Source organism: Perca fluviatilis, chromosome 18 (genome assembly GCF_010015445.1).
Source record: "Perca fluviatilis chromosome 18, GENO_Pfluv_1.0, whole genome shotgun sequence".
NCBI classification, from domain to species: Eukaryota; Metazoa; Chordata; class Actinopteri; order Perciformes; family Percidae; genus Perca; species Perca fluviatilis.
This window is the reverse complement of record NC_053129.1, coordinates 28,608,993-28,633,493: the sequence shown is the minus strand read 5'-3', so window position 1 is coordinate 28,633,493 and position 24,501 is coordinate 28,608,993. Positions and strand designations below refer to the sequence as shown.

Below are 24,501 nucleotides of genomic sequence, written 5' to 3'. Positions count from 1 at the left end.
AATACTGGAAAGAAAGGTGTGGAGAAGAAAAAAAAAAAAGAGGGGAGAAAATGAGGAGTTAAATAGAAATTAAAGAAGGCAGGGGGGAGGATATACAGTAAAGTGAAAACATTATTTTTCTCCACTGTGCTGATTAGTGGCTGTTCAAGAGCTCCTAAATTCACCACCATCCAAAACCGTGTAACCACTGCACCACCTAACCACATCTTAAAATATTACTCACTATTCCACTTTTCTTTTTTTATATGTACAACATTTGGAATAAATATGTATTGATTTGGAATAAGTAAGAGTAAACACCAAGGTGAAAAAAAATTATTTGCGTCACAAATATTTATTAGTTTAGCCAATTCATGTTTTTTTAATTAGGGACATCAAATGACTCTGGCAGCTGCTTTTTTCTACTATTTACTCTTCCTGAAGTTTCTACTTTTTGTTTTCCAAATTAAGTGCCATTATGTACATTTGATAATTATTGATAACCTTTTTGTTTATATTTTTTTGCATTTGTACTCTATTTGCTCTCTATTTGTTCTGCAACTGCTGCAAGACAATTTCACTCGGGATAGTTTTAGCTTCTCTCATCTTATCATAATGAAGGGTCTTGGCTGGAGTAACTTGGGCCCATTTTTACCCTCATTTCTATCAGTTTATAGGGATTTAATTTAATACAAATTTATTACAGAAAAAGGACCACCTAAGCAAAATATAAACTAAAATAATTAAGGACCAAATTTGTATTAATCCAATCACGAAAACCAAGGACTCTGTCAAGGACTGTATGCTGTACAGATGCTGAAGCCCTCTGGGACAAAGTTGTGATTTTGGTATAAATACTATAAATAAACTTGACCTTCTCTTCTGATCAATCATTGTAAGTCACTTGCAGCCAGAAAGAGTTTTATAACCGCTTCTATATATATATATATATATATATATATGAAATTTAAAAAAATACGATACCGAACCAACCAATACAACAACCCACCCACATTCACCACATCCCGTCACACAGAAAAAATAATGCTGCACAAGAAAAAAAAAAAAAAAGTGTGTCAAAAATTTTAAGGAAGCCCCAGGAATTTGTCTGAAACATTGTTGAATATTTGACAGATATTTTAGTGCTAGAACAGGAGCATAAAGGCTGCCGTCATGATAACAATGATAACTACATTGTCAGCATGTGTCAATGCTTTATGGCTTAAGTGTCTATAGAATACAGTCAAGATGGGCTTTAATTATCATCCAAATCTACTTAGGCATTATCCAGAATTATTCAATCAAATAATTAAGTCATCAAAATTCATTCAGGATGCAGAAAACCTTGCTGAAATGGGACCAGTGACACTATGGTCATGTTTCATTCTTTCTGTGCAACAAGGCACATACAGTATGCTGCATTATATAGGAAAGATGCCAGATACAAGTAAGGGAAGTAAAGTCTGCTTTAAACTTGTGACACAAGTTTGTTGTTGCGTCTCTTCACAGCAGGATGCAGCTGTTTGCTGTAAATCATGAACTCCTATCACTCTCTAAGCACGTGTTAAGTGTAGGAACCAAAATCTACAGGAAACGTAAATCACACTGTTATATCTACATGATGTGAATGCAGTTTTAACATCTTCGCCTACCTGCCCGTACCCCCCATCCACCCCTCCAGCCAATCAGATTTAAGCAGCTCAGCATGGCAAAGCGATGACAGAAGCGTGTTGCAGATGCACATTGCAGGACATTCATAGTGGGAGCCACTAAGGAATTCATTTACCAGTTTAGCATTTGAAAGACGGCTCTGTTTTCTCCCCCATCACCCTTATTTTGTGGCTCGCCCTTCCTTGTGTGATGAACTACAGACTTGTTTCTAAACTGTGAGCTCATGGACATTATTACTTGAAGTCAGAATGTTTAATATCTGACAGTCTACCACTTCCTTTAGCCCTTTCTGTTAAGTCTACTCTTCTCTTTTATTCTCATCTCTCCTTGGCTTTCTTGTCATTTAAGTTGCTGCATGCTTGGTCTCTAAGCTTTCATTACCATTTACTGTCTTCCAGTCTCTCTATCCTTTCCCATCTTGCCACCACCACAACACCTCCATCTCACCCTGGCTCTCTTTTCGGCCTCCAGCCTCTGCATGATCATCAAGGTGTCCACGTCCTCGTCATCCTCCTCCTCCTCGTCCTCGTCGCTTTGCTTGGACTCCTGCAGTCGTTTCTGGAATTGCCACTCTAGCATCAGCTTCCTCAAGCGGTCGCTTTCCTCCGCAGTTCGCTCTGGCTTTGACTGGAAAATAAAGATCGCTCAGAATGGGAGTGGGTTGCACCAGCTATTTGTAAATCCATCACTAAGTGTGTGTGTGTGTTATCTCCTTCCTCCCTCCGAATGGAGCTGGGACGGTGCCTACCTGGAGGTCCTGGATCTCCTTGTCCAGCAGGTCGACGATGTGAAGCTGCTGCTGTTTCTCGGCCTTCTCCCGGGCGTCTCGTTTCCAGGGGTCTGGAGACAGACTGTCGCTGGACGTTAGCTCCTCCTTACTGATGGTGATGTACTGCAGGTCTCGCCTCTCAATGGTCCGTGGCTGCTGCTGTGGCAACAGCTCCCTGATCACTGTGTCCATGCCTACATCACATTTTATTTATAAAATCATTTTAAATATTGTTCTAGTTTGCATATTAAAAAAAAACAGTTTGGAAGTCACTGTGTTTGAGATAAGACATTACACATATAAGAGAAGTTTTGACATGTTACCAGGGATCGAGGCATTAGCAGGGGGAGGAACAGCCGATCGTGGCAGGCTGGCCAGCTTCTCGGGTCTGGATGGGGGAGGCTGTGGCTGAGGCTGTGGGGGGAGGTAGGGCAGGGGCGGGGCCACAGAGGGCAGAGGGGGCTGGTGGTGAGGAGGAGGCATGGATCCTCCGTTGTTGTGAGGTTGGACAGGCATGACAGGGTTGGCCCGGATCTGACCCAGCTTCCTTTCTTGCTCTCTCCTCTTCCTCTCCCTGGGAAATTAATCGTCATTCTTTTTAGCAATTATTATTATCAACTTCATCATCAATTTTATGGCGCAGACGACCTTTTCAGTTACTTTGTATGTTGTATATTGTCTATTATAATGTGCTGTTGCCTGTTTAACTGTTAAATCAAATGTTCCTTTGTGTGTAAAATTGAAAATGTTTTAATAATCAGATAAAAGGTCATTAAAACAAACTAAATAAACCCCACCTCTCTTCCTCCAGACGAGCTTTCTCCTTCTCATACCAGCGTTGCTGCTCCTCGCGTTTCTTGCGGTCAGCAGCCTGCTGGGCTGTTGCGGGAGAGACCGCGGTGGGAGGTGGCGGGAGCGGTAGCTCCGGCTGGGGTTCGTAGGGGTCGTAGGCGTCAGGGTAAGGGGCCGGTGGTGGGGGCGGCGGAGGGGGCAGGTCGGAGCGTGAAGGCGTCTGTGCCGAATGCGGTGGCGCAGCGTGAGGGGCGTTGGGCGTCTTCCATCGGCCCGGCCCGGTCTTCTGGTTCTTCTGGGAGGAGGAGGAGGAGGCGGCTGAGAAGTTGAGGTGCTCTTGGCTGGATGTGGAGGATTCCAACGAGGAGGACACCTGCGGCTGTGGGGCCCAGTGGTCAGGACCTCCTACACCCACGGACACACAGAAACACAGTCAGTGGGTCAACGGGTCAATTCTTTCCACAACTCTGTTTTTCGGGGTCTGTTGCCCCATTTGTGACCTCCGCACTTCCTACGTAAATCTGTGATTTGGTCACATAGTGTTCCCTAAACAGTCAACAGTCATTTTTTTTTTATTGTTTGAATAAAATATTTCCAAAGACTGCAACTGGCTCTGCATCGGCCTGCACAGTGGCTTTAACGTACGCTCAAGAGCAGAAGAAGAGAGTCTGTGGGAACTCTGGATGTAAACGCTGGTTTTGCCTCAGGTAAACATTTTACAAAAGACAAAAGATTTTTATGGGATCACAAAAATAAAATTTGTAGATGCAACCTGCTGCTGGAAAACGGACAAAAAAAAAACGACAGTATGAGACCAAATCATGTACGGAGTGCTGTGGTCACAAATGGGGCCATGATGGAGGAAGAAAACCTAATATTTCCCATCAGAGCTGTAGGGTTGGTGGTATTTTCTCAGTTGGCTTCAGCAGTCTGACCTCAGCACTCAAGGTTTCCATGTAGCATTTTATTTAGAGCAACTAGAGACTGTTAAAAATACTGAGACAGAGGTAAAAGTGTTAATAGTAGGCTGACTTTTGCTTGTAAATCCGAACTAATGAAGGTCAACTGACCGCAACATTCGTCACAGAATGAACTGACTACAAGTGACTGACAGTGTGCAGGATTTCTCATTTTACAGATTAAAGGGCAAACATCACAATTTGTTGCTTTGTCATTGTGACTGAAATATTGTGATTATTAAATATTACATAATCGTAAACAGTAATATCAAATTTGATTACATTTTAGAGGAACATTTGGTACTGAAAACCACTAAGCTGTTACATAAATCTGGCAGTAAACACAATCAGGTGCTACAGTCCTCTTTTAGTCTGCCTCTCTTATCTGAGGTCTCTGGTTTTCCTTCTTCTTACCTCCCGGTGGACCTCTCTGGTAGTCAAGATCTCGGTGTTGGTAGTCCAGGTCCCGGTGCTGGTAGTCCTGCTGGTAGTGCTGCTGCATGCGCTCGTCTGGCCTCATACCTCCTGGTGAGGGGTACAACTCCTCCTGGGAGTGGTTAATCCGCTGGGAAGAGATGAAAACATTGAGTAAGAGGCGAGAGAAAGGGGGCAGACGTTGAGAGGAAAGAAGAGAGGGTAGGGCAGGAGGGGGAAAAAAAGGGGGGGCGAGAAGGAAATAGATGAAGAAAAAGAAAATCACGAGGATGAGGAGGGATCATTGTGGGGAAAAGACATTAAGTAAAGGGAAGTAGAAGACGATGCAAAGACATCAGTTGTTCAGTGGAAGGATTCAAACATTCCCTGAATTTTTCAAGACCATTTTGTTATGCTTTACAGTTAAGTACTGTACATTTAATTTCTATATTCTAATTGTAGAGGAAAAACAAACAAAATCTACTGACTTAAGCCGCCTATACATGATGCAAAACCGCTCTGCGCCGGCCATTCCATTGATTTCCTATGGGGAGAGCGGTGCCGCCCAACTACGCTAGCCCTGGCATCAACTGTAACCTAGTTGCTGCTGACCTTTCAAAGTGCAATCATGGGCGCAACCAATTCCAGAACGTTCCTGTGCTGCACTATGCCTCTTTGCTCTGCACCCTACCTCGCTGTTTTGCCGCAGATCATGTGTAGGCGGCTTTATACAATGAATGAAGCAAACAAGTAAAAAAAAAAAAAAACAGATGCATATGCCTGCTACTTATAGATAGTATGTTGATAAAACGTCCTGCTGCTCCCAGCCTGTCCCAGAGAAGTTACCTAAAAGATTTATCTATTTGAGGTATTTTTCTGATAATAAAGTTGGATGCTGCTCTACCTGCATGCTGTTGTTGTGGATGTTGTCGACCAATGGGAGGCGTTCTCTGTCCTCCATGCCCTGCCAGTGTTGTGAGGGCCCCTGCCCAGGACCGATGACCCGATCCTGGCTCTTCGAGGCCGGGATGGTGAAGTACTCCCTGGGGTAGGTCTGGGTGGGGATGGGGTAGGCCTCTGGACAGGGAGGGGAGGGCTCATCCTGATGGGAAAAAAAAAACAAAACAGAAATTACTGAACAAACAGAAATGACTGTGCGAAAAGAAAATATTTGGGACACCTTCCCAATACAAAACAGGCAACACATTGACAGGAAAAATTATTTCTCATCTCGGTTCTAGATACTTTGTATCTCATCTAGTCTGGTGGCACATTCCACATAAAGACGCCAGCTTCAATCCGACAGTTACTTACGTCTGCACACAGGTTGCCGGTGGAGACGGAGGTGATCTTAGTGCCGGGTCCTCCGGGGTACACCGCTTTTCCCGCAGGACTCTGGCTCTGATCTGATGACGGGGCAGTAGAGACAGTCATTTTAGTGCAGTTAAAAGTATTCACTAACAATGCAATGCAATTAAGCAAAGCAGTCCTCAACAAATCCCAAATGACCCAAAATGGTTAATGAAAGTGGTTGCTGTGGTTGTTTTTTTTTTAAAGACTTTTGCAGACACAGTGTTATTGCCCAGAAGTACTGTGGCACTGTGTTTCCATATCAGGGTGGAGTACTTAAAGAATAACACCAGTACTTCCCCCCCCCCCCATTTTCATTACTGCCCATGCCAAGTTTAAACCCAGTGATGTTTTTTTTTTTTTACCACAGAAACTTTCCCTCTTTTCTTTTTTTTTTTTTTTTTTTTTAAACCAAAGATCATTACGATTTTCTGCTTAATTTGCCGCCTAAATTAGGTGGAAATGTTATGTACGTGATAACATGTAACGTGTTATTACACAATGCTATCCTTGAATTGAATGAAGAAGTCCAATGCATTAAACAGGTGTAGTTAAGTCACACAACAGTTCGACATCAATATGTAACATGGATATTTTTCTCAAATACTCATTTCACATTCAAATTGTGAAGATATTCATTTTTCTTCTTCTTTTTGCCAGGCAGCAGGCAAAACTTTTTTTTTTTTCATGCACTGATCAATTTTGAGATATTGGGCTATTTTGCTTCCATAACATGTCTTCTCTCAGACCAGTGGAAAGAAAACAACCAAAATACACATTTAGGTGTTTATTTTACGACACATGGAATTTTACAATCCATATTTTTAATAGGTTTTGTTCTCATACTCTGAGCAAGAAAACTCCACTTAAGTAGCACTAACATACACCAACATTTACAGTTTTATTCATACCTATATTCTGAAGGATTTTACAGAGGGATATATTTATATATCATTCATAGCCAGATTTATATAGCATTTTATTCCTAAAAACTGGAGAAAATTGATTTTTTTTTTCTTTTTTAATGGCTGTTGACAGTATTTTCAGATTTATGGAGTGATTAAAAAGAGATATTTCAAATTTCCTCTGAAATAACTGAAATTGACTCTAATATGGCACCAAAATGAAATAAGAATTTTGAACCTGCCTCTATCCAATGTTCAGAGTTCCGCTCTGAAAATGTATGCAAATCAGCGCATACGTAATTAGATAATACCTCATGCTGATATCCATTAGTTAAAGGTTTTACCCTACTCACATATAGTGTCTTGCCTTAAGGGAACACACATCATTTAGCTGGTAACACTTTCCCGGTAAACTTGGTAAGACATTAAAGCTGAATTTAAAGCCTCTTCATGCTGATTAAGTTTTGAATACAGACACAAGCAGGAGATAAGACTAGACAGCTTCATTGAGTTCATGTGTACACAAAAAGAATCCTGGTAAGAGTGTGTGTGTGTGTGTGTGTGTGTGTGTGTGTGTGTGTGTGTGTGTGTGTGTGTGTGTGTGTGTGGGGGCCTTACTGGCTACGTTGGGGCTGGAGCGGTGGTCGGCTCGGTTCTTGAGAAGTCGATCTTCGCTGCTCATCTTCTTTGGTTCGGGGTAAGAATCCCAGCCGGCCTGCGGACTCTCCGGAGAGCCGTTCTGCACCGAGTTGTTGTACAACTCGAAGCCTTCGCTCTTTGGTCGCAGTTTCCCGTTCTTGTCGCGGCCTCGGTCCGATGCTGGAGAGATGAAAGAGAGAGAGAATGGGTGGGTGACACGATTGGACTTCTGAATTTGCTGTTTAAGTGGTTGAGCCTTTGTCAGTGCCGTTTTTACACGACACCTCCTTGACTTAAAATAATTCAGCCGTTTTGGTAATTAAAAAGTAATCAAGGGACATTGAGTTGGGACTTGCTCACATGAGGTATGTTAATCCTTTGGCTGAATATTCATAATTTTGTATCCGTGACATTGAGTTTTCTTTTTACTTCTTTTTCCCTGCACTACGAGGGAAAAAAATATTTTTCTAACGACATGAGAAGAATTTCCTCAAAAACATTGTGATCCTTCATGATGTTCATGTATTAAATTCATTGGACAACTTACAATGCAGAGTCAGTAAAGCTTCTGTGAATTTTGCATAAAAGTGACGGAGCGTATTCAGAGATGAGACATTTTCATTACGAGGTCTTAAAGGGGCTCAAATTGTCTCAATAAATCAAAGTGTTTACTGGCAGATTTCCCTGTATGTACTGTATGCATATAGAATGAAGTGCTTTTCTATGTGTTACATTCATCTTTAGCTATTTCAATTGGTCATTTATAATTGCAAACGTAGGTTTATCTAAAATATTAAAAAAGAGTCCTAAGTGTACCACTTTCTTTTTTCCATCTAGGTCTCCTTAGTCTGTGAGAATCTACACTCTTGACTTGTCCAGTTTCCTTACATTAACTTTACTAAAGAAAGACCAGCGTCCTTCACAGCCTGGTTGTTAAATTTCACTGTCTGCACTGGAAAACACACTGTGGTCGAGGGAATTCGGGAGGAGAAACACCCGTTTAGCGTCATCCTGGACCACCGGTCGGCCCGGCCAGAAGACTGAATCTCGGGTCACATTCCAGCAGACAAAGACCAGCACACAGCCAGACAGCCCAGTAAACTCGATGCCGAGTGTGTGAGTGTGTGTGGACACACATGCAGCTTGTCTCAGACACAGACACACACACACATATCTGGCTGTGGCCACAAACACTCATTATATCCTTTAGTCTGCAAGCTGGTTTTTTACAGCGCTACAGAGAAGACAACAAGGACACACTGTCTGGACAAGTCTGCTTCTCTTTTTTCATTCACAACACCAAATTACAGCCATTAACTAATGGCTGAACTGACAAGAGTCCATTCATTACAACTATTAAACTGCATAATATGCAGGTTTCACGATGCCAAACTTGTGATTTATGTGTGATCTTTTCAAATGGCTTTTAATTTAAGACTTTCATAATGTTCATGATTGTTTAAGGCTTGAAAAACAGCTGGAATACATAATGTACTTCCCTTGTTCTGTATTAAAAGAACTGCAGATTCATTATTGATTAATTACTTATTTATGGATTCAATGGTTAATTGTTTGGGCTATTAATACCCAGAAACTGAGAACATGTGCATCACAATTATTTAGAGCACAAGTTGAAGTATTTAAATTAAAACAAAAAATATTCCATTTAATATGATATAAAAAAGAAGAAAAAAAATAAAAAATCTGCAAATCCTCACAGTGGAGATGCTGAAACCCGAGGATGATTGATATTGTATCTTAAAAAAATGACCAAAAGGATTGCTAGATTATCAAAATTGTTGCAGATGAATTTGCTTTAAATCGAATATTCGATTAATCAGCAAAGTGTTTAAGCTCTACTAATTATCATTAAGCAAGTTCTTCAAAATCATGAGGAAACACACAAATTAATAAAGAAAGAAATGCAGATTTTAATGCGATAAAGTTGTTGTCCATGTAATGGATTTTTAGACTCAAGGGAAACCTTAAAATATGAAACATCATATCAGCAGTCAGTTTGAAGTATAAAATAAACTGTGAAACTGTAAAATGAGCAGAAACTAAAGCAAACATTTTGCACGTGTATATGGGCTCACCTCTTGGCATCATGGGGCTGGGCTGGTTGAGGAGAGTAGCCAGTCCGTGGTAAATGGCTCCTTGCTTGGCCACCTCCAGAGTCACAACTGAGCCCGTCCTCGTCATCAGCTCTGCTGCCCTAAAGAGGGGGAGAGAGAGAGAGAGACAGAGGGAGAGGGGGAGAAATGGAGAGCATGAATACACTTGCAACACAACTTCAAAGGATCTGACACACTTAAACTGTTCTCTGTGGCGGTGTTGGCATTAAATTCATATAATACACATTAATATTTAATCCTCCTGTTCAGCTGCAATGAGCTTTTTTTAGCTTCATCTTTTAAGTGATTCATAAGATAATGTTCTTGGTACCCTTCGATAATACTGCGCTGAAGTTCCACACATCCACATCACATCCAGAGGTGGTGGAAGAAGTACTCTAGTAGATCTTGTACTTAATCAAAAGTAGTTCTACCACAGTGTAGACATATTCTTTTACAAGTAAAGTAAAAGCCATTCATTTAAATTTTGACTGAAGTGGAAGTACTAAAGTATCAATAATATACTTAAAAGTATCAGAGGTATGCTCATTATGCAGAATGGCCCACTTCATTATATTGATTATTATCGGCTGGCTTCCTCACAGCAGAAAAGGTTTATTATTATTGAGCACACTTTGTATTTTCAACTTAAAAAAAAGGTCTGATACAAACAAGGTCATTTTCCAAAAACTAGGATACTAGGAATTAGGATACTTTGATACTGCTGGGACAGTGTGATAGGGTTGCAAATGTCTGTATTTTTACGATTAACTGATTAATCGCTTTCTCTATAAAATGTCGGAAAATTGTGAAAAGTGTACATCACAATTTCCCAGAGTGATGTCTTCAAATTGCTTGTTTTATCCAGCCAAACAGTCCAAAACCCAAATATATTTAATTTACAATGTGTAAAACTGAGAAAAGCTGGAACCATTTCACATTTTTGCATTAAAAGTGACAGAAACAATGAATCAATTAAGTAGTGGGGGTGGCAGTAGCTCAGTCAGTAGGGAGTTGGGCTTGGAACTGAAGTATGGTGGTGGACTGGTAGCTGGAGAGGTGCCAGTTCACCTCCTGGGTACTAACAAGGTGCTCTTGAGCAAGGCACCGAAAACCCCAACTGCTCGGGGCGCCTTTCCATGGGCATCCCCCTCACTCTGACATCTCTCCAGTAGTGCATGTATAGGTACTGAGCATGTGTGTAATTCAGGCCTGTGTGTAATGTGTGTAATAATAACAACAGAGTGAAAACATTGTAATTTCCCTTTGCGGGATTAATAAAGATTAATTAAAAAAAAAAAAATCCTGGCGAGCAACTCATCGCATTAATTGTACTATAAATATGTAGTATGGATAGGGTTGGGCATTGTTTGGATTTTAACGATTCTGAATCCAATTCCGAGTAGGAATCGGTTCTCGATGCCCAACCCTAAGTATGAGTGCACTATTAATAAACATGTTAGTCATTATGGGAAAACACTTGTAAAGTTCGGTCTGCTGGCTTCCCAACAGGCAGAAAATAAACTAGAAGACCTTTAATATGAACCAGAGGAGGCAGGGATTACATTTGTTTTTGCCGGAGACTCACTTCACTCTGCATTGGGTACAATCCCGCTGTGTCTAACACACACACACACACACACACACACACACACACACACACACACACACACACACACACACACACACACACACACACACACACACACACACACACACACACACACACACACACACACACACACACACACACACACACACACACACACACACACACACACACACACACAATGTTATTTTCCCTAACAGCAACATGTGCACAGGGCTTTAACCAAATCCCATAAATAGTTCAAGGGCAGATCACACAAGGTAATGAGCCATGTGTGTTTGATTGGATGGAACTCGGGGAATGCAACGCCAACTGCTTGATGCTGAGCAGAGGACAGGGTACAAACCCACATTTGGAAACATCACAGGATTTAACATATACTGTACGAGACTACAGGCTGCGAATCATACTTAATCTTAACCTGTTGGAAGTAACCTGAAGGAGTACGAGGTGACCACAGGATGATAACCATGACTACCAAGTTCAGAAATTCACAGGAAAACCATCAGATTAACTCTTAGTTGACCTGAAATGGCCAGATAAAATAAACCGCTCCCACCTGCGACCTGCACGCTAGAGCAATCAAGTAAATCAATTTGTAAATCCAGTTTTTCTTGGAGTCGACACACAGTAAGCAACAACAATGAACACCAAGCCTGTACATGCTGAGGGAGAGAGGAATAACTGGATTGATCTGAGTGGGGCGTTAGCCACGAACACTGCTGTTTCCAATACACGCACACCCTTTTCTGCTGAACATTTATTTTTATTTTTTCTCTTTAAGAGGACAAATGGGAGGCCTCAATGCAAGAACCTCAAGATGTCTCAACCCTGAGGTTTCCCCAAGATGTGGTTATCTGACGTCAACATGATATTTTACTTTTCAAAATGTTTTCAATTCTCAAAATAGAATTCAAATTTAGTTTCGTCATTGCCATGACCAGAAATACGTCAACACTGTGCGTGCGGTAGGTGGTTGAGCGTATAAAGAGGAAAATACTATGTGTGCACCCACTGTTTTTTTTTTTTTTCTCTATCGAGATGTCATGAAGGTTTAATCCTAATTTACACGCGTCAGCTGGGAATTTCCACATTTCTAAATGTGCAAATGAAAATCAGCATAAGCATACATTTAGGTGGCATCGCATTGCATGATTTCTGAGCACTGCAGCCAACAAAGAAAAACATTAAAATATCAGTACTAATTGGACCATTGTCTTTACCTCTCTTGCGATAGGCCGACCAGGCTGCGCCCGTCCACGCTCAACAGCTGGTCACCTGCAGCCAGACGTCCATCCTTTATAAACAAAAAACACACACACACCAAAGCATGAGTCACTGTGTATGTGTTTTTTTTTTTTTTCATACTTTTCTGTAATGGTTCCAGTATCTGTGTGTACACCAACCACGTCAGCTGCTCCTCCTTTGACAACAGACTTGATGTAGATGCCCAGCTTCTCCTGACCAGCACCCTACAGAGAGAGAGAGAGAGAGAGAAAGAGAGAAAGAGAAGAAAAAAACAACCGATTTAACCAATGAACTAACAAAAACAAGATTTCACATACACACAAATCTTAAGAAAACATATAAGACACAATTAAAAACAATAAATAATTCGACAAAAGTGCAAGTGAACAGGTCTGAGGCCAGTGTGAGTCTCTGGACAAAGTGAATGAGTATTAGGATGCTTTCATGCTTAGCAGCTGAGTCTGACTCCAGCAGCTGTTTCCCTAAAAATGTGGTGATAAACACTTTTTCGAACACCAACTGTGGGTTTCACCTGAGTGCACCTCAACAGGTTGGTCGGCAATCGGTTGGAAGATAAATGCGTTGCACTTTGTGTGCAGACAATGCAGTTTGAAAGAAAGGAATGTGGACAAGTCATGAAAAGATCGAAGCAAGAAAACATAAATAAGATATTAAACACAAGAGAGTAGTGACGCCTTTGTGGTCTATGCAGTACAACGCTGGTTTTCCTCGTGGCGTCACCTGCCCTATTTTTTCCCCTCCAATTTCACTGAATAAGTTATATCGTAACGTACAAACTTTCGTTTCCTGGCATCAGGGGAAACACCTGCATTTAGACGAGGAAAGTATTAATTTCCACTTTTGTAAGTGGGCAAGATCTCAAGCTGTAAAACTCACTCAAACAAAGCAAACGATTGCTAAAAGAACAAAATTAAGTAAAACTCTCCTTTATATGGAAGCCCATTTCCACCACTTGGAAATCAACCTACCGGTAAGTTTGTTTTTTCATTATTCTTATTTTATTTCTCAGAATCATAGGTCATAATAGATAGTTATGAGATAGATACTAAGTATGAAAAACATATTCTCATAATCATGACATAAGAAGGAAACACTTGATTGTTTTTGTAGTAGTAAGTAGCGTCTTCAACAAGCCCTTGAGCAAGGCACTAAACCACTCTGCTCGAACAGGATACAAATATGGTACTACTGACTGGAAGACTGTTGGGAACAACTTTTGCTGGGATCTGAATACACAACATCAACCCAAAAAATGACCAAAACCAACAGATGTGGAGCACTGGGAAGAGAAATTAGTGCCATGTAGGTTGTCATGTCATATCAAGACAGTCCTTTCCACATATAGGATGTTCCCATGACTCCAACAGAAACATATGTAAGATTTTTTGCCTATTTTGACAATTTTTACATCTACCATAATTCTTTGGACCACACAGATACGGACCACGGACACACCTGATCCCAAAAGTCTGTCTCAAGCCAGAATTGAAAGCACCTAATCGGACACCGTGACCATCTCGAGACATAACTGGTTGACACAGAAACAGCAGTGACTGAACAATCTGGACCAGAAGGGAGTCCAGCACCACCAGGGATTTATAAACACACATTTATACACACAACTATTCAAGAGTGTTGACACTGAACAAAAAACACTGAGCCTTCATTATCTGAGGTAACAAGTTCACCAACATGTCAGACTGACACATGTCAGACATTTCTAGAGCTCAAGCAGCAGTCAAAAGTGTTTTTATCTTTCATTTTTGCCTGCTTGTGGTCTAGTTTTCTTTGCTGTATTTTAGTAACATTTGCCGCAGTAACAATCAAATCTCCATACCGGAATCTTTTTTTTTTTTTTTTTTTAAACCAATCCTTTTACCAATAGGCAACAAAGAACAGAAATAAAAAAGGGAACAAACATGTACGCACGCACACACGCGAGCAAACACGCACGCACGCACACACGCCAGAGCGTCTGCTTGTGTGTGGTTTTCTTGTGAAGTGGGGAGGTGGTTTACACTGGAGCAAAGTTCTGGCATGTTATCAGACGTATCACACACTTTCTTTGACATGTTTATCCTCAAAGTCTGTGCAACAGCAGAACCAGAAACCAAAAAGACATTTTCTTTATAGACACTCCATTGTACTAAACATTCACTATATACACACACACACACACACACACACACACTATATACACAATAACACTTCAAGACTTTAAAACTCTGGTTTGTCTCAAGTGAAGATATATTGATGAATTCTCTTGTTTTGCTGTTGGGAAGGCAACTAAGTGCAAACAAAATGAATAACTAAAAAAAACTAAAGACATATCTCGATTTGTTTCAGGCTTGCTTCTTCTTTTAAAGAAGGTTTAAGGAAACAGTTTAAAGCTTAAACAGAAAAGGCCACAGGATCAGGTTCAGGAGGCACGCGCTACTTATCAAGACATGAATCACAGCATGTCTATAAACTCGCCCATAACACTGTGGAGTGGATTAAAAAAAGACTACTAAATGCTGCCGGTTAATAGCTCTTACTGTTTGCTGGTTACATTTATTAACGGTTTCATCAGATGTAGCAGAGAAGACAAAGACACAAGTACTTCTACAGTGTTGATCAAATTAAATTGTTGACTTTAAAAAGGTCCCATGGCATGAAAAATTCACTTTATGAGGTTTTTTAACATTAATATGCGTTCCCCCAGCCTGCCTACGGTCCCCCAGTGGCTAGAAATGGTGATATGTGTAAACCGAGCCCTGGGTCTCCTGCTCTGCCTTTGAGAAAATGAAAGCTCAGATGGGCCGATCTGGAATCTTCTCCTTATGAGGTCATAAGGAGCAAGGTTACCTCCCCTTTCTCTCCTTTGCCCGCCCAGAGAATTTGGCCCACCCATGAGAGAGAGACATCATGGCTTTCAAATGAGCAAAGTGGCAGTTGGTCAAGGCCACACCCCCACCCTCCACCTTGCCCCCCCTCTCTCCTCCTCAGTAGCATTTAAAGCTACAGTCACAGAAATGGCACATCCTAAGGAAAGCTCATTGTGGGACTGGCTCTAGTGGCTGTAATTCTGAATTTCGGGAAAGAGACTTCCAGATACAGTATTAGAGGACCACTAAGGCCTATATAAAAGAGACTTCAGATACAGTATTAGGGGACCACTAAGGCCTATATAAAAGAGACTTCAGATACAGTATTAGGGGACCACTAAAGCCTATATAAAAGCATCCAAAAAGCAGCATGTCATAGGACCTTAAAATACCTTTTTAATATTACATTGAACTGCATGTACTGTAGATACCCGAAAAGACAGAAAACCAGTAGGGACAATAATGCCAACAACTATTTGTTAAATACATGAATTCATTGACGATTATATCACATAACAGTCTCAGCACAAGCTTCGGATCAAATTACATGATATTCATAATCAGATGGAGCTTGCCCAGTTGACATTGAATTATTTAAGCATTTCATCATGGACAATCATGTGATATGATCCAAAGCTCTAGAACAGCTGCTGAATGAAATGTTAATTTCTAGCTCAAATGCTGATACATTTCACCATTTCTTGTTTTAAATGACTTCCATTACTCTCGCTCATAATTAGCGGCTAATGTGGGCTTTCTCAATATTTTTTAATAATCATCTATACTGCAGATTACTGGCTTGTTGAATGAGAACTTTGTTTGTGCTCGCTTTCCTCCAGCAGGAAACAACTTTTGAATATGCGGGTGTATAAAAGTCTGGGTTCAAACAGGTTCAAACTGATCAGTTTGTTATAAAATAACAATGAGCTTTGTGTTGCCTTCATCTAAATTAAACAAATACATTCCAGAGCTTTCACATTGTGGCACATATTCCTGCCAAATGTGTTTTGAGTTTAGGTGAAAGCCGGAGTTTGGCATTTGTCGCAATTACTTGCATTTCTATTTGTACTGCTACAATTTAACTCACAAAAGTTTTGCTCCGCCTTATTTCCTCAAATCTATTTTCTATTCATTTACTATGTGAATTGAGTGAATATAGACACATTCAGCATTTGTCACGTCATTCATCAGCCACAGATCTGTGTCCCAGTTTCACCAGTACAAACAGAAAGCAGAGACCAGCAAACTATTTGACCCACAATGGTTCAACTCTGTGTTTTTGTGTGCGTGTACATGTAATAATGAGGCTGGATTCATGCAGGCACGAACTTCCTGTGAGTGACATTATGTTCAGCACAGAACACTGAATCATTCTGACTGTTTAAAGTCTGTTGTACATTACAGAAGACATTAAAGAGCCTCTTGTTTCAGATGGAGCCACAGCTTCACGCACTTATCCAGAATGGGGGATTTGGGGCACCAAATCAGGCTCCACCGACACTTGTGGGAATTCCCTGAATCCCCTGAGGGTGTTCAGAGGGGCCTTTAGTGAGTTAAAGCAAGGGGTCCCAGAGAAGTTCAAAGGGGCCACAGCTTCGAGAAGAAGTTATTCTGTGCATCATCGTGTCACAAAATAAAAAAAATAAAAAATGGCACTTCAAATGTGCATACGAGCACATCTGCTGCATCTGTTTGAGTTGACCTAAGTTTGTAAAGCTGAATTCAGTGCAACACACATCAGTTGCGTTACAGAGCGTCGTCTTGTCCTTCGATGGCAATTAATTGACTCATGAACTTTAGCACACAGCCAACTCTTTATACAGACAGAGGAAGCTGTTAAGGTACAGTAGCTGTAACCTGAAACTAAATTTTAGACCAACTCAAAATCGTTATCTTGCCTATAGGATGGGTTTCTATGTCCGCATGAGGCAGGACTATTTCTTTTAAAGTAGATTTTCTTTAAAAGGTGCCCTGCCACATGTATTTCATTACTTTGTGGTAATGTCTGAAGTTCTACCATGGACTATAACATTTTTTGTGGAAAAAATGCCTCGGTTACCTTGTTTCAAGCCATTCTAGCGTGGTATAGAAAGCCTGCAGGAAGACTATTTTGTTGTGCCAGTTCTCATTAATATTCAACGAGCTAAGCTGCTCGACTCTTATTGGCTAACAGCTAGCCAATGAGAGCTTGGCTATCAGCATCCTTTACCCAGCCCAACTGGGCGAGCTCATGAATAGTAATGAGCTCAGGCAACATGATGTCAGACTGACCAGCTTTTGTAATTGGCCTGATTTCTCCGCTTATTTCTTTTCAGTGGCTAGAGCTGACAGAGGAGGTAGCAGTTCATTTTCACATTCACGACATAACACAAACACACATATGGACAGTAAGTAAAAACTGTTTTGTGTGGCAGGGCGCCTTTAAGAAAAAAAAGACCATCTGGTCTTGTGGAGGATTTTGCAATTAGAGATGTAATTTACATGCTGTTGAAGAGAGAGTGTGGTACATGTCCTTCTCACTGTTTCGCCAGCTTTTGGTGGAATGAAACTGCCTCCAGGTTTGATGAAACAAACAAGTTCTTTTAGTGGTAGAGATCATTTATAGACAGGGTATGTCAAGCGCGGGGAGGCTATGCTACCAACAAAACTTCCAGCCAGCCAATCAGTCTTGTGAATCAGGAATATTGCTATCGTTACATAATGTTAAAGCCCAAATAGCCCGTTTCATTAGAAATGGGTGTGGAGCTTGGGAAATCATATAATGCAACATCGATCATACCAATGTGTCATGAAAGAAAGAATGTACTTGAGCTATTTAGCTTTTTTTCCTTTCTTTCTGCCTATTACCCTGATTAGCAGCTACAACGTGCCAAGACACACAGCTCAATATAATTATGAAAGCCAAATGTAATTCCCTACTTTCTGTCATGCAAACACATAATAGAATCGACAAGCGAATTGTAAAGATGCATGGGCGTGTTGAACGTGCGCACGTGTAGACACACCGCAGGTTTGTTGTGATAATGAAGCTTTAAAACGAGTAGCTGATGTTGGGGTGTGGGTCAGAGTGAAACCAGATGCTTGTCACAAACCTTGTCAACTGATCAACATAAAAACACACCTTTTTTTTGCTAAACATGCCTCTAGTTATGAAGGAACAGCTGGAATACCTGAGGGAGAACTTTGCCGTTTGATTTACTGTGTTTTAATGAGCAGCTCTGGTTCTTTGAAAGTGGCCTGACACAACAAATCAAGCGCACCTTAAAGCTGCTAGGTCTGTATTAAGAGAAGGAATGGGTTGATGGTGTCGGCATGATGGACAGGCCATGACTTTTAATAATAAATTCTGAACATGTCAGGAAACACATACTGTCAGACCTTTATGCTCTCTGATCAAATCTCGCTCACATCCTGAAGTGGTTTAGCTTGAATTATGTTCAGATATAACTTTTGGTGTGGACAGCAACATGGACACATTTCTACCAATTGCCTGAGGTAAGGCTTGTTGGCTGCACACTCAAAATCCCCCCTCTGAACTTTAGCCTGTAAAAGAACTGAGGAAATACAGTGGCTGCATTAAAGTGTTTTCTCTCAACGACCAAGCAAAATACCAAGAAAACTCTCTCTTGCCCAAGTAGATAAAGGTTGTACTGAGAAAAACAAGTATTACTCTGGCAAAGAATTATGTTATTCCATCTTTGTTGACGTTTTCCAGCTCGGGAACATTCCGACAAATTTTACAGGACAAGTTATTCCAGTGACCCTGATATGACTTTTAAAGCCAGTAAAAATATGAAAACAAGGGTCCTTTAAAGAGAATATGAAAGAAGATGTAAAGCAATGTATTCTGACAGCCAACTGCCAATTTCTCGACAAATGTCTTAGTTGTTTGGTCCGTAAAATGTCAGAAAATTATGAAAAATGTTCATCAGTTTACCAGAGCCCAAAGTGACGTCTTCAAATATATAAATAAAGCTAATGATTAATCAATGGTATCCAAATAGTTGCCAATGAATTCCCTGTTGACCATCAAACCTACTAACTGTTTCAGCACTACTATGACATATTGTTTTTAGTCAGATAATTATCACAAATTATCCCTTAACAAGTTAGAGACACTGTAGTCTTTATGCAAAGTCCCTGAGACCCACCCCATGGGCTTGAAGGGTTTCTGTGTGAGCAGCAGAGTCAGAGTGATGTGACATTTTTTCTCCTGAGCCATACTGTGACTGACTCACGCTGACAAACTGACCTCTACTGCAGATCCACAGAAACAAGAAACTACCGCTAATGCAGGCTGCTGAGCGACACACCAAGATTACAATGTTAAGACACGTCAACCTGCTTTCTGAAGTTGTAAACCACTAAACCATAAAGAGGCAGTTTGGAAGCCAGAGTCATTTTAGGGGATTAGACATCTTCTCAGGGCTCTTTGGGCATGTACAGTCTGTAGGTGATTGACACCTCCTTGACTCTCCTATTTTCATTTTTGTTGCACTTGTTAGGACAGGACGGTTTTTAAAAACCTTTATAATTCTTTTAGTAAATGCAATTTCATGACTTCAGCAAAATTTACAGTTTGTAACCGCACCCAACTTTAACCTGAGAAGATGTCTGATCATCTGAAATAACCTAACAACTGCGTGGGTGAGCAGAGGCTTTGATGCTGTTATTTTCTGAAATAGAAAAGCTTAAATGAAGAAGATACACCGGTCCCTAAAATAGGCTTGGTTTTTTTTTACGCACATAAACGTAATCAGTAAAAGTGCAACTGTAGTTACATATTGGTCAGTAGGACTTATTTATTTGATACTCATTTAAGTCTTTCCTATACCACAGTGAGATGATATTGCAAGATGCCTTTGTATTATGTTGCAAAATTAACTTAATTTTAATATGAAGGCAACAAATGCCAAGTTTGAACTACCGGCTCCATTGTTAATTTTGCATTTTCTGGTTGCTTTTTCAACAGACCAGCTCTGAAACGGTCTTACAATGAAACAACCCTCAAAAACTATTTAACACAGCACTGCACATACAGTATTTGTACACTCCATGGCCAAAATTGCTATACTTTGGGTATCGCCTTTCTGTGGTAAAGGTTAGGAAGTTGAGGATACTTTCATCAAAGTGGAAGTGTCCTCCGATAACCTCAGTAGCCATTCAGACTGCAGAGCTGACCCCAATCAACCACCAACACATCAAACCAAGTAACCTTTTTCCTTTCCATCATGACCAATGACCTGATGTGTTAAGATAGGAACTGTTTCAGCTAGTAAGCACCGAAGAAGAAGACGACAATGCGCACTAATCTCTGCAAGTATGTCCCCGTTTTTTTTTTTGTTTTTTTTTATACTATTCAGCCAAATTGTGATCCTACCACAAGATAAAAGGTGGCTTTTATAAAGAGCGCCAAGATGTACTAATGTTTTCTTCCATGTACCTTGTAAACACCTCCTGCCGGCAGCTTCACAGGAAACCGTGTGTGTGTGTGTGTGTGTGTGGTATTTCCTCCCATTGTTTCAGCCCTCACAGGGGGTAACCCTCTCATACTATTGTTCCACCTCTAGTACATTTCAATCCACACACACACACACACACACACACACACACACACACACACACACACACACACACACACACACACACACACACACACACACACACACACACACACACACACACACACACACACACACACACACACACACACACACACACACACACACACACACACACACACACACCTCCCTTATGGAAACAGTTCCCAAGCAATCCATCATTGTGCTTCAGTTAAAGATTATTAATTACCATTTAGCTATGATTGCATAAATCAAACAAAACTCACTTTAACATTCCAGCAAGTTCACCCTGTAGTGTCTATAAATGCACACCAAAGGCTAAACAAAATACGTTGGTATAAAGTTCTCTCTTGCGTGAAACATTGTCATGTCTCTGAGAAACTGGATCGCATTCGCAACATAATGGAAATGTAGCTTTAGTTGTTTAAATCTGTTCTGTTCTTCACTGGGATAGAAAATGAGTAAACACTGATTTGTATAATATTCTTAAGGATAGAAATCTCACGGCAATCTCCTGCACTCGTTTGCTCCACAGAGGGAGACAAAGGGCTTAAACAGATCAATCACTGCAACACCTGCTTGACAAACATTTTCCTTTTTTGTGGGTTAATACTGCCATTTTTAAACTAAAGTACTCTGCAAACAATAGTTTCATTGAGTTTTTTGTTCGTTAATTATGAAAACAGCAGTCAGAGGTTTGTGGCTATCAAAAAGGAAAATAATTAGAATATGGAGACTAATATGCATATTTCTGATTAATCTGAGTGTTTTATTAGATTGAATTTACATCAAGGGCTTAAAAGATACAACCAGTGTAATATTGATCAATAACATATAATCAAATGGCTCAACCTTACTGAGGACATTGCTCAAAATGTGTGTTTTTACCATCTGTGTCTCCTGCGTGAACCTTAGTTTAAACATTAACAGATCGGCCCCAAAAGCAAACAGTGATAAGTGACAAACCTGGAGGCCATCACACTGGAGGGAGCATGATAAATCCACATTGGTCTGCTATAATTCACGTGTGTTCAATATTCAACCAGCTGCAGAAAACTTCACTATGCACCCTCGAATGGTGCGATTAAATAAAGTCACTGTATTAAGGAGCCACAGCAACAAAGAGAAAGAAAATATGGAGAAGGTTAAAAAAGGAATCTGGTCTTTCGAGAAATTAGTGAGCAGAACAAACACTCTTAATCTGGCTCGCATGTGCACAAGCATACGCCCCAATTTTCAAAATCACTTTTTATAATTTAGCTCATTGAAAAATAACACCACACGTGCAGGTGGCCGAGAAACTTCAGAAGAGACAAGAAAATGTACCATGATAAGTCTCTGTACAAACGTTAAAGCACCGTTACCTCGTCTCTTTTGCCCACCACAGAAAACCACATGTTGCAGCCGCTCGTCAGCGTTGTCCAGACCAGTTCACGCTGGGACGTCCAGACACACACTCGCACAAATGTGCACACACCTCCTTTATCCCAGAGAGCGCTTCAACCTGCTAACGTGCACTGACAAGTCCAGAACGCCTCAATTACACTGGCTGGGAGTAATCCATACAGCTGAACGTCTACGTTTAAAATCACTATTTACGGCGGGGGAATGTGGGGATGACAATAAGTAATGTGAATTTCAACGTGTGTGGCAAAAAGTAGTGGAAGTTTACTGCAGGTCATTTTAAAACATTTAGTGGAAAAAAAAAACACTATAAAACCAGTCAATTAAAACGCTATAAATTCCAGTATATGGTTAAAAAAGATGCAGTAAATTCCTGTAACGTTCCCAAGTGCAGACAAATTCCTCCACGAGTTCCTAATTGCAGCGTGTTTTTAGAAACACTGAATCCAGGCGGGCGATCCAGAGGTGAAGTGTCGGCTGGGACACCGGCTGGTCAGAGTGAGGTGGAGCCTTGCTGCAGCTCTACCAGGCAAATATTTTTTTTTTTTTTTTTTTTTTTTTTTTTTTTTTTTTTTTTTTTTTTTTTTTTTTCTCTCTCTCTCTCTCTCTCTCTCTCTCTCTCTCTCTCTCTCTCTCTCTCTCTCTCTCTCACTCTCTCTCTCTCTCTCTCTCTCTCTCTCTCTCTCTCTCTCTCCCCCCCACACACACACACACAGTTACATAACAGGACAGAGCTCAGCCCAGTTTACTGAGAAGTCAAGCAGCTGTTTGACAAAATTCTCTTTACCTGCCTTTCCCATCCCACACACACTTTCCTCCTCATGTGTCCACACAGGTTTGAAAATAAACAGAGCAAGGAGGTTTCCTTAGTACATCCTATACACACACACACACACACACACACACACACACACACACACACACACACAGCTCTCGCCTTCAGCAGGAAACTCACTCTAATCTAAAGGAAGAGAGAAAGAGTCCTTATGTTTCGCCCAGAGAACAAAATACTATCGGTCTTATCGGTCTATCTGCACTTTATCCATTTCATCGTTAAAAAGGTAGCAGAAAAGCACAAAAACAGGATGCAACAACACAACAAGACGGTGCATTAGCCTCACCTATGCTGGCTGGTAAAAAACCACAGCAAAAAAATTTAAAATAAAATAAATCTACCTGTTCAGACATTATATCCACATTACTGATGATTATTTATCTAAAATCTAATAATATCTGATATTTTGTTAAAGCACCAATTGTCAACCCTACAATATCGCCGCAATATTGATATCGCGGTATTTGGTCAAGAAAATGGTGATATCTGATATTCTCCCTATCGCCCAGCCCTAGTTTTAGATCTACATGATAAGATAACTTGGATCCCATCTGAGGCCGTAGCACAGAATTACGTAAAGCGTCTGCCTTGGAAGGTTTTCCCTTCCAGGAAATCTGTTAGTCAAAGTGGACATCAAACTGTGCTGCATTTTTCTTAGCCGATTTAAAATTCAAATCTAAGCACTATATGGGACATTGGGATGGCACTGAGGGGCACACAGTGTGCCTTGGACTTTTGTGACTCCACACAGAACGCTAAAATGCTCACAGAATTTTTTTTTTAAACACGAGTGAAAAAAAACCCCACACTAAGTGGTCAGCGTTGGAAAGATGAGCTTTTATAAAAGTTATGCAAGACCCAGGTTAATGAGGATAATGTATCCCTCATGACGTTGGTCCAACTGCTCAATGCTCAGCTGATGCTACATGAAAATTGGAGGGTGATGATGCTGCGGTTTGTTTTAACCACCGAGGATTGGGTCTGTCCAAGGTTTCTTCCCAAGAGGGAGTTTTTCCTCGCCACTGTCGCACTGCTCGCTCTTGAGGGAATTACTGTAATTGCTGGAATTGTTGGGGCTTTGTAAATTATAGAGTGTGGTCTAGACCTACTCTATCTGTAAAGTGTCTCGAGATAACTCTTGTTATGATTTGATACTATAAATAAAATTGAATTGAATTGGTTGGACATTGTTTGAGTGGTGGGTTTCAGCATTTCTTTTTTTCATGTTTTTATTATATGTTTAATGTTTTATGTATCTAGTCAGTCCTTCCAGAAAAATGTTTTTTTGTGATTGTTGCAGGAAAAAATCCTTGATTCTTAAAAAATGTGATGGAATATGCGGG

At 40.6% G+C, this 24,501-nt stretch overlaps 1 protein-coding gene and 1 long non-coding RNA gene across 2 annotated transcripts in view; one reads left to right on the top strand and one right to left on the bottom strand.

The window, feature by feature from the left end:
- Positions 1 to 24,501, bottom strand: part of afdna (afadin, adherens junction formation factor a) — a 109,724-nt gene that overhangs the window by 15,630 nt on the left and 69,593 nt on the right. Inside the window, 11 exon segments of the mRNA XM_039782328.1 lie at positions 2,098 to 2,277; positions 2,399 to 2,613; positions 2,743 to 2,993; positions 3,217 to 3,616; positions 4,585 to 4,735; positions 5,489 to 5,686; positions 5,899 to 5,990; positions 7,458 to 7,658; positions 9,575 to 9,693; positions 12,425 to 12,498; positions 12,608 to 12,673. Of these exon segments, the coding sequence (XP_039638262.1) occupies positions 2,098 to 2,277; positions 2,399 to 2,613; positions 2,743 to 2,993; positions 3,217 to 3,616; positions 4,585 to 4,735; positions 5,489 to 5,686; positions 5,899 to 5,990; positions 7,458 to 7,658; positions 9,575 to 9,693; positions 12,425 to 12,498; positions 12,608 to 12,673 (1,947 nt within the window).
- LOC120546996 lies at positions 13,197 to 13,932 on the top strand. The gene is made up of 3 exons (XR_005637010.1): positions 13,197 to 13,440; positions 13,641 to 13,772; positions 13,907 to 13,932. It is a non-coding gene; the product is annotated as an uncharacterized LOC120546996 (long non-coding RNA).